This window comes from Entelurus aequoreus, linkage group LG28, assembly GCF_033978785.1.
Source record: "Entelurus aequoreus isolate RoL-2023_Sb linkage group LG28, RoL_Eaeq_v1.1, whole genome shotgun sequence".
NCBI classification, from domain to species: Eukaryota; Metazoa; Chordata; class Actinopteri; order Syngnathiformes; family Syngnathidae; genus Entelurus; species Entelurus aequoreus.
Window position 1 is genome coordinate 25,527,325 of NC_084758.1, and position 10,585 is coordinate 25,537,909.

At 38.8% G+C, this 10,585-nt stretch overlaps 1 protein-coding gene across 1 annotated transcript in view; it reads right to left on the bottom strand.

Moving 5' to 3' along the window:
• Positions 1-10,585, bottom strand: part of gfra4b (GDNF family receptor alpha 4b) — a 142,392-nt gene that overhangs the window by 6,912 nt on the left and 124,895 nt on the right. Inside the window, exon 7 of the mRNA XM_062040024.1 lies at positions 1,192-1,343. Coding sequence (XP_061896008.1) covers positions 1,192-1,343 — 152 coding nt within the window. The remainder of the gene's footprint in view (positions 1-1,191; positions 1,344-10,585) is intronic.

A 10,585-nucleotide genomic window follows, 5' to 3' on the forward strand; every position in this document is an offset into this window, starting at 1 on the left:
GTGGCATAAAACACGTCCTAGAAAGTCGGAGAAAGTTCTGCATGTAAACAAACTATACGGTGAGTTCAAGGACCGCCAAAATTAGTAGGACAAAACGGCGCTCGCCAAATACTCGAATCAGTAAAGCATGTTTAATATAAACAGTGTGATTTATAACAATTAGGGAGGTTTGTGTCACGTTTGTCCTCCTACAGAAACCATACTCAAACAAAAAAATAGATTTTTTTCCCCTCATCTTTTTCCATTCTTAATACATTTTTGAAAAATCTCCAGAGAGCCACTAGGGCGGCGCTAAAGAGCCGCATGCGGCTCTAGAGCCGCGGGTTGCCGACCCCTGTTCTAGCCTGATTTAGCCATTCCTTTACCACTTTTGACGTGTGTTTGGGGTCATTGTTTTGTTGGAACACCCAACTGCGCCCAAGACCCAACCTCCGGGCTGATGATTTTAGGTTGTCCTGAAGAATTTGGAGGTAATCCTCCTTTTTCATTGTCCCATTTACTCTCTGTAAAGCACCAGTTCCATTGGCAGCAAAACAGGCCCAGAGCATAATACTACCACCACCATGCTTGGCGGTAGGAATGGTGTTCCTGGGATTAAAGGCCTCACCTTTTCTCCTCCAAACATATTGCTGGGTATTGTGGCCAAACAGCTCAATTTTAGTTTCATCTGACCACAGAACTTTCCTCCAGAAGGTGTTATACTGTATTTGTCCATGTGATGTCAGATGAAACAAAAATTGAGCTGTTTGGCCACAATACCCGGCAATATGTTGTGGATGGCTACCAAAAAGCGCCTCATTGCAGTGAAACTTGCCAAGGGACATGTAAGCAAATATTAACATTGCTGTATGTATACTTTTGACCCAGCAGATTTGCTCACATTTTCAGTAGACCCATAATAAATTCGTAAAAGAACCAAACTTCATGAATGTTTTTTGTGACCAACAAGTTTGTGCTCCAATCACTCTATCACAAAAAAATAAGAGTTGTAGAAATGATTGGAAACTCAAGACAGCCATGACATTATGTTCTTTACAAGTGGATGTAAACTTTTGATCGCGACATTCAAGTTTAATTTCTGTGATATAAGTGTGCAGTGCACTGTTTTCACCTCAGCAGTGCATCACCATCAGGAACGTTTATTCTTAGACCGTCGCCAAAAAAGTGAGTGACGATAACAAGGGTACACACCTGCGTGGGTATTTTGGTGTCCAGAATGTTCCGCATGGTTACTATGGTTTTGGGTGGGGAAGTTGTGCTCCGGCTTTCTCTGCTTGTTGCACCGGATGGGCCCGGTGTAGGCCGCCGGTCAGATTGACTTCCAAACACCTGGAGGGCGTTCTCTGATGCAATGATGAGACACAGAAGGACAGCAGAAGTTAGCTTTGTCATCGTTATACTGGACATTTACCTTAACTAGTAGCATGTATGCCTGATGTCAAGTACCAGAGGAATCTTGGCATAGGCGCCGATCTACATTTCTGCCAGTGGGTGCTCGGTGTGTGTGTATTAGTGTTGTACCGGTACCAAAAGTATGTCGGTACTTTTCTAATTACAGGGGACCACAAAAAATTGCATTATTGGCTTTATTTTAACAAAAAAATCTTAGGGTACATTAAACATATGTTTATTATTGCAAGTTTGTCCTTAAATAAAATAGTGAACATACAAGATAACTTGTCTTTTATTAGTAAGTAAACAAACAAAGACTCCTAATTTAGTCTGCTGACATATGCAGTAACATATTGTGTCATTTATCATTCTATTATTTTGTCAACATTATTAAGGACAAGTGTAAAAAATTAATTATTAATCTACTTGTTCATTTACTGTTAATATCGGCTTACTTTCTATTTTAACATGTTCTATCTACACTTCTGTTAAAATGTAATAATCACTTATTCTTCTGTTGTTTGATACTTTACATTAGTTTTGGATGATACCATAAATTTGGGTATCAATCCGATACCAAGTAGTTACAGGATCATACATTGGTCATATTCAAAGTCCTCGTGTGTCCAGGGACATATTTCCTGAGTTTATAAACATAATATACATTTAAATAGATAGATAGATAGTACTTTATTGATTCCTTCAGGAGAGTTCCCTCAAGAAAATTGAAATTCCAGCAGCAGTGTACAGAATTGAGATCAAATTTAAAAAGTAAAAAGTAAATAATGGGGGTATAAATGGAAACAAAATAGAAAAATATCACAATAAGAATAGAAATAAAAAGCAACAATGAGAATAAAAATATATAATGTTAAGAAAAAGTATGAAAAACCGACAGAAGATTTTGTGACGTTAAAAAACATCGATGTAATCATAGTAGTATCGACTAGATACGCTATTGTACGTGGTATCATTACAGTGGATGTTATGTGTAGATCCACCAATGGCATTTGTTAATATTGTAGTGTCCTGGAAGACTTGGTGCTGCAAGGAATTCTGGGAATTTGTTCTGTAGTGTTTATGTTGTGTTGCCGTGCAAATATTCTCCCAAAATCTGGTTGTCGTTGTTGTTTAGTGTGGTTTCACTATATGGCACATGTTTATGACAGTGTTGGCGTTGTTCATACGGCCACCCTTAGTGTGACATGTATGGCTGTTGGCTAAGTATGCGCCTTCATTCGCTCGTGTGCAGTGTGTTCAATGTCAAGATGATTGAGTCATTAGTTCATTATCGGGCGCAATGAAATCTTGGTAAGGCTTTGATTATTATAGACTATATCGTTAGCGACTCATTTTATTATGTAAAACGGACCACACTCGCCACAAAATTAAAGGCCTACTGAAAGCCACTACTACCGACCACGCAGTCTGATAGTTTATATATCAATGATGAAATCTTAACATTGCAACACATGCCAATACGGCCGGGTTAACTTATAAAGTGCAATTTTAAATTTCCCGGGAAACTTCCGGTTGAAAACGTCTAGATATGATGACGTTTGCGCGTGACGTCAATGGTTGAAGCAGAAGTATTCGGACACATTGTATCTCAATACAAAAAGCTCTGTTTTCATCGCAAAATTCCACAGTATTGTGGACATCTGTGTTGGTGAATCTTTTGCAATTTGTTTAATAAACAATGGAGACTGCAAAGAAGAAAGCTGTAGGTGGGATCGGTGTATTAGCGGCTGGCTGCAGCAACGCAACCAGGAGGACTTTGAGTTGGATAGCAGACGCGCTATCCGACGCTAGCCGCCGACCGCATCGATGATCGGGTGAAGTCCTTCGTCGCGCCGTCGATCGCTGGAACGCAGGTGAGCACGGGTGTTGATGAGGGCTGGCTGGCGTAGGTGGAGCGCTAATGTTTTTATCATAGCTCTGACGAGGTCCCGTAGCTAAGTTAGTTTCAATGGCGTCGTTAGCAAAAGCATTGCTAGGCTTCGACAGGCGGTACAGCATTAACCGTGTAGTTACAGGTCCAGTGTTTGGTTCGGTGTCTCCTGATAGTAGTATTGTTGATCTGCTGTGTATCCTTCCAGTCAGGGGCTTATTTCTTTTGTTTCTATCTGCATTTAAGCACGATGCTATCACGTTAGCTCCGTAGCTAAAGTGCTTCACCGATGTATTGTCGTGGAGATAAAAGTCACTGTGAATGTCCATTTCGCGTTCTCGACTCTCATTTTCAAGAGGATATAGTATCCGAGGTGGTTTAAAATACAAATCCGTGATCCACAATAGAAAAAGAAGAAAGTGTGGAATCCAATGAGCCCTTTTACCTAAGTTACGTTCAGAGCGAAAAAAGATACGTCCTGCACTGCACTCTAGTCCTTCACTCTCACGTTCCTCATCCACGAATCTTTCATCCTCGCTCAAATTATTTGGGTAATCGTCGCTTTTCTCGGTCTGAATCGCTCTCGCTGCTGGTGTAAACAATGGGGAAATGTGAGGAGCCCTTCAACCTGCGACGTCACGCTACTTCCAGTACAGGCAAGGCTTTTTTTTATCAGCGACCAAAAGTTGCGAACTTTATCGTCGATGTTCTCTACTAAATCCTTTCAGCAAAAATATGGCAATATCGCGAAATGATCAAGTATGACACATAGAATAGATCTGCTATCCCCGTTTAACTAAAAAAAAATCATTTCAGTAGGCCTTTAACAACAACAAGATTGATATTTCTAAAATGGTTTAAAAGATTGAAAGTTGCCATTGATCCCACGTGGGTGCTCGGGCCCCAAAGCACCCACGGGATCGGAGCCTATGCATCTTGGCCTCAAATGCAGCTTATTTACGTCGACGAAAGGCAAGATCCCTTTTGAAAAAGCCATGCTCCTGAGGACACGGCCTCCGTTTGGACAGGCAGGGGACGGCCCCAAACAAAGCAAATGGCATCAGTATTCTCTGCCAGCCTGGCCACTGCACCTGCATCTCCACATTGGCCTCATTAACTCATAGAACCTTGCGAAATGGGCAAACAACTCTGAGACTCTCTCTGTGTATCTGTTCTCGGCTGCAGGCCCGAGAGAGACGCTCTCATTTGTGCCACGGCGAGCTCGGCGAGCCTTCCGCCGGCGAAAACGAGCGCACATCAGAGCGGAGCGAGCGTCCCTGGAATAGTGTTTGGGAATCGGGAGAGCTGTGGCGTGCACGGAAGCATTCATGTGGCGCCGCCGTGTTGGCTTTCACAGGTTCAGGCTGCAAAGAGCAGACTTTGTCAGCAGTCGCTAATTAGTGTGAATTCTGTGACGAACCTGGCGACAAATATAAAACTTGCCAGGCGTCGGATTGTTTCCTCTCTGTTGTTCTGTCATTACCCATCAAAAGTCATATCTATTTGTACCCATAACAATGACCATTGAGGTGTAAAAGAGCCATGCTCCCTTCCCCGTTTGGGAAGAGTACTTTTTTGGTAAAAAAAAAAAAAACAGCAGTAAAAATATTGTTGTTGTAATGATACGCTACAAAAAACATACATATACACTAGGGATGTCCGATAATGGCTTTTTGCCGATATTCCGATATTGTCCAACTCTTAATTACCGATACCGATATATACAGTCCTTGAATTAACACATTATTATGCCTAATTTGGACAACCAGGTATGGTGAAGATAAGGTCCTTTAAAAAAAAAAAAAAAAATAAGATAAATAAATTAAAAACATTTTCTTGAATAAAAAAGAAAGTAAAACAATATAAAAACAGTTACATAGAAACTAGTAATTAATGAAAATGAGTAAAATGATCTGTTAAAGGTTAATACTATTAGTGGACCAGCAGCACGCACAATCATGTGTGCTTACGGACTGTATCCCTTGCAGACTGTATTGATATATATTGATATATAATGTAGGAACCAGAATATTAATAACAGAAAGAAACAACCCTTTTGTGTGAATGAGTGTAAATGGGGGAGGGAGGTTTTTTGGGTTAGTGTACTAATTATTAGTGTATCTTGTATTTTTTGTAAAATTAAAAAAAAAAAACACGATACCGATAATAAAAAAAACGATACCAATAATTTCCGATATTACATTTTAAAGCATTTATCGGCCTATAATATATCTCTGTACAAACATACATATACACATACTGTACATATACACTCACTGTACAAACATACATATACACATACTGTACATATACACTCACTGTACAAACATACATATACACAACATGTACATATACATTCACTGTACAAACATACATATACACCTACTGTACATATACATTCACTGTACAAACATACATATACACCTACTGTACATATATACTCACTGCACAAACATACATATACACATACATGTACATATACATTCACTGTACAAACATACATATACACATACATGTACATATACATTCACTGTACAAACATACATATATACATACTGTACATATACATTCACTGTACAAACATACATATACACCTACTGTACATATACACTCACTGTACAAACATACATATACACATACATGTACATATACATTCACTGTACAAACATACATATATACATACTGTACACATACATTCACTGTACAAACATACATATACACATACATGTACATATACATTCACTGTACAAACATACATATACACATACATGTACATATACATTCACTGTACAAACATACATGTACACATACATGTACATTCACTGTACAAACATACATATACTATACATATACATGTACATATACATACATACACTCAAGCATATAATCACGTTTCATCAAACATATATTAACATTGTTGCCCTAGGGGAAACTGGGTAACACATGGCACACTGACAAAGCTTAACCTATTGTTACTATAACAATCTACAAGGTTAATACAGTTGGCTTCTCTTTCTTCCCCTCCATGTATCTGCTTTCTTTTGTAATTAAAGTTATCATTACACATATGTATTGTTGCATTTGAACAATTGTATTGTTGATAATAGAGGTAATTATTGTTATTATTCATTATCAATAGTGGTATTTCTATTGGTATTTGTATTGCTCCATTTGTAGTGTAATAATGTTCATTGTCATTTCTGTATTATTATTTATTTGACTAACTGCTTCTTTACTATCACGTTTACTATCATATTTGTACATATCCTATTTGCTGATGTTTTTCTATTGTTGTTGTTGTTGTGTTTGCTGTCTTATCAAGACAGAGAGACAACAGCAAACACAACAATAACAACAACAATAGAACAACATCAGAAAATAGGATATGTACAAATATGATGGTAAAAGTGATAGTAAAGAAGCAGTTAGTGAAATAAATAATAATACATAATACCGCTTAATGTACGGAATAATTCTGGTTTTGCTTACCGACCTCGAAGCAATTTTATTTGGTGAAATGACAAGTGTGACCAGTGGATGGCAGTCAAACATAAGAGATATGTTTAGACTGCAATATGATGGCAATATGACTCAAGGAAACAACACCCAACTTTTTATATGTTCCATTGAAAATATAGAACATTACACACGGCGCTCAAAAATCTATCAAAATGTTTTAGAACGACTTTGGTAAGCTATGAAACCGCACCGCTTTATAGTGTGTGTAGAAGGTAAGACCTATTATCTGGCGTTTTGTTTTGCAATATTAAGCAAAAGCAACTTTTCTTACCTTCTGGTACCTGCTGATCTGTATTTGGGATCTGCATGAGTCCTGAATATTTGCGCGCGTCCGCCTTTGTACTCCGTGGCGACGCCGTAGTCGATAAGCTTCTTCTTTTTCTCTATCTTCTTGTTATGGGACATTCATGTGCATCAAGTAGTGTAAAGTTCTTACTTATATCTGTCAGTAAACTCGCCATGAAAACGCTAAAACATACCGGTGTAGTGAGTTTACATTATTCACCCAAGGAAATTTAGTTATTGAGTTCCGGTCGAAAAGTTTTTCACTTTTTGTTGTTGTTTCCGGATGAGGAGATGCTGCTCCGTTATTGATTGAAGTAAAGTCTGAATGTCATTAAAACAGTTAGCTCCATCTTTTGACACTTCTTCCACTCCCGTCCTTGCACGCTACACCGCTACAACAAAGATGACGGGGAGAAGACGCTGCCGAAGGTGAGCCACGTAAATAAGACCGCCCACAAAACGGCGCATCAGGAAGCGACTGTCACAACGCGGCTTGAAGATGATCTGTAAAACATCATCTATGCAACATTTTGACCAAAGAACCACCATTACATGTTATGTAGACCACAAGGAAGTGTTTTAGAAGAAAATAATAATAATATGAATCCTTTTATGCGCCTTATAATCCGGTGCGCCTTATATCTGAAAAACATTCAAAAATAGACCATTCATCGGCAGTGCGCCTTATGGTCCGGAAAATACGGTATTTGTTTTTGTGTTGGACTTTCTGTTCTACTGTTACCAAATGGCATTATCTTGGTGCTACTTATATTCACGATTTTGTCAAACCATATGTTTTATTCCTGAACTGTTTGGGAACACTTTCCGGTGAAATACACAAACGGACAAAGAAAAGCGGATAAGACGAAAGCAGTGTTGTTCAGGAGAGAATCGGACTCAGGGCTTACAAGCTGGAAGTTTTTAAGCTGCTGTATATTTTGATGGCATACCAACGACTTGCATGTGTTAGCAATAGCGGTTTTAAAGAGCAGCTCGTACAGAAAATTCCGAATTAAACGAAATGAAAATTGTTTATTGTCGTTTGGGCGGAATGAGATCTTTGGCGTTCTTTGGATGTCACTAGAGATGTCCGATAATACCGGACTGCCGATATCATCGGCCGATAAATGCTTTAAAATGTAATATCGGAAATTATCGGTATCGGTTTCAAAAGCAAAATTTATGACTTTTTAAAACGGCGCAATCACACAATATCTACAGCTTTTCACACACACATGTGAATGCATACTTGGTCAACAGCCATACAGGTCAGACTGAGGGTGGCTGTATAAACAACTTTAACACTGTTACAAATATGCGCCACACTGTGAACCCCCACCAAACAAGAATGACAAACACATTTCGGGAGAACATCCGCACTGTAACACAACATAAACACAACAGAACAAATACCAAGAACCCCTTGCAGCACTAACTCTTACGGGACGCTACAATATACACCCCCCCCCCCCCTCGACTGTATATATCGGTATCGGTTGATATCGGAATCGGTAATTAAGAGTTGGACAATATCGGATATCGGCAAAAACGCCATTATCGGACATCTCTAGATGTCACTCTGTCTGGTATACACGTGCGTGTCTGAAGTGTATGCACACCGGTACGGTAAAATGATTGTCAACTTTTGGTATTCCAATCAGCTCAGTGGTTATTCACCTACAGAGTGAAAGTCTGAGCAACCTATTGTGGAACCAGTGTGAAGAAAGGAGTAATAAAATGAGATACAGTGTGTAACAGAGGATATTTAATTATGTTTGATATAAAAAAAAAAATGAGGTGGGGGAGGGTTTTTGATTAAAATGCACTGCTGTTCGTGCATGCTGCCAAACATCTGTCTGACGGCATCCCGTGGGCCACAGCCTATTACGATTTTACCGGGTTATATACAGTACAGATAGACGTGTGCATTTCTCTGTTAGGCAACAGTTTATCTCAGAAGAAAATTGTCTAATAAGTGCAGGAAGACATGCATTACAGTAGTAAGTAGGGATGTATTCCGAGTACCTGTATTTTTTTGGTTCCTAATTGGGTCGGTCAATGACGGGGGTCGGCAACCCAAAACGTTGAAAGAGCCATATTGGACCAAAAATGCAAAAAACGAATCTGTCTGTAGCCGCGAAAAATGAAAAGCCATATATAAGTGTTATAATGAAGACAACACATGATGTAAGTGTCTATATTAGCTATAATAGCCTACTATCAAAATGACTACGTGTCGCAGGCTGAAGCAAATCTTCGTTGACAGATATGTTGAAATGTAATATTTATTCTACACATTTTTGCAACGTTGGAAAACATTAGTAACACTTAGAAGGTGAGATAACTCCTGGAAATGACTGGCTCAGAATGGCCAAAGGTATAGATGTGTGTGTCCAAGTTAAAGGAAACGGCAGGCTGTCTTCTTCTAATAGATTTATTACAATCTTTGGCAAGCTTTGCTGTGGTCTGGAACAACATGGCACACAAACAACTATCATAAATGCCGCCAATATTTCATCCAGATAATGTGTCATGAGACATGCAAAACTAAATTATATACAAAGAGGATAAAAGTAAAGGATATACCTAAATATACCTACAAATGAGGCATAATGATGCAATATGTACATACGGCTAGCCTAAATAGCATGTTAGCATTGATTAGCTTGCAGTCATGCACTGACCAAATATGCCTGATTGGCCCTCCAACAAGTCCATAACATCAACAAAGTTCACCTTTTATGCACAGCATAAAACGTTTGGTGGACAAAACGAGACAAAGAAGGAGTGGCATGTAAACAAACCGTGGCGTCACAGTCCACACAATGGTGAGTTCAAGAACCGCCGAAATTAGTAGGACAAAACGATGTTAATCAAATACTCTCATCAGTGAAGCATACACAGAACATGACACTATATTAGGGTTGTACGGTATACCGGTATTAGTATAGTACCGCGATACTAATGAATCATATTCGGTACTACAAACCCCGTTTCCATATGAGTTGGGAAATTGTGTTAGATGTAAATATGAACGGAATACATTGATTTGCAAATCATTTTCAACCCATATTCAGTTGAATATGCTACAAAGACAACATATTTGATGTTCAAACTGATAAACTTTTTTTTTTTTTGCAAATAATCATTAACTTTAGAATTTGATGCCAGCAACACGTGACAAAGAAGTTGGGAAAGGTGGCAATAAATACTGATAAAGTTGAGGAATGCTCATCAAACACTTATTTGGAACATCCCACAGGTGAACAGGCAAATTGGGAACAGGTGGGTGCTATGATTGGCTATAAAAGTAGATTCCATGAAATGCTCAGTCATTCACAAACAAGGATGGGGCGAGGGTCACCACTTTGTCAACAAATGCGTGTGCAAATTGTTGAACAGTTTAAGAAAAACATTTCTCAACCAGCTATTGCAAGGAATTTAGGGATTTCACCATCTACGCTCCGTAATATCATCAAAGGGTTCAGAGAATCTGGA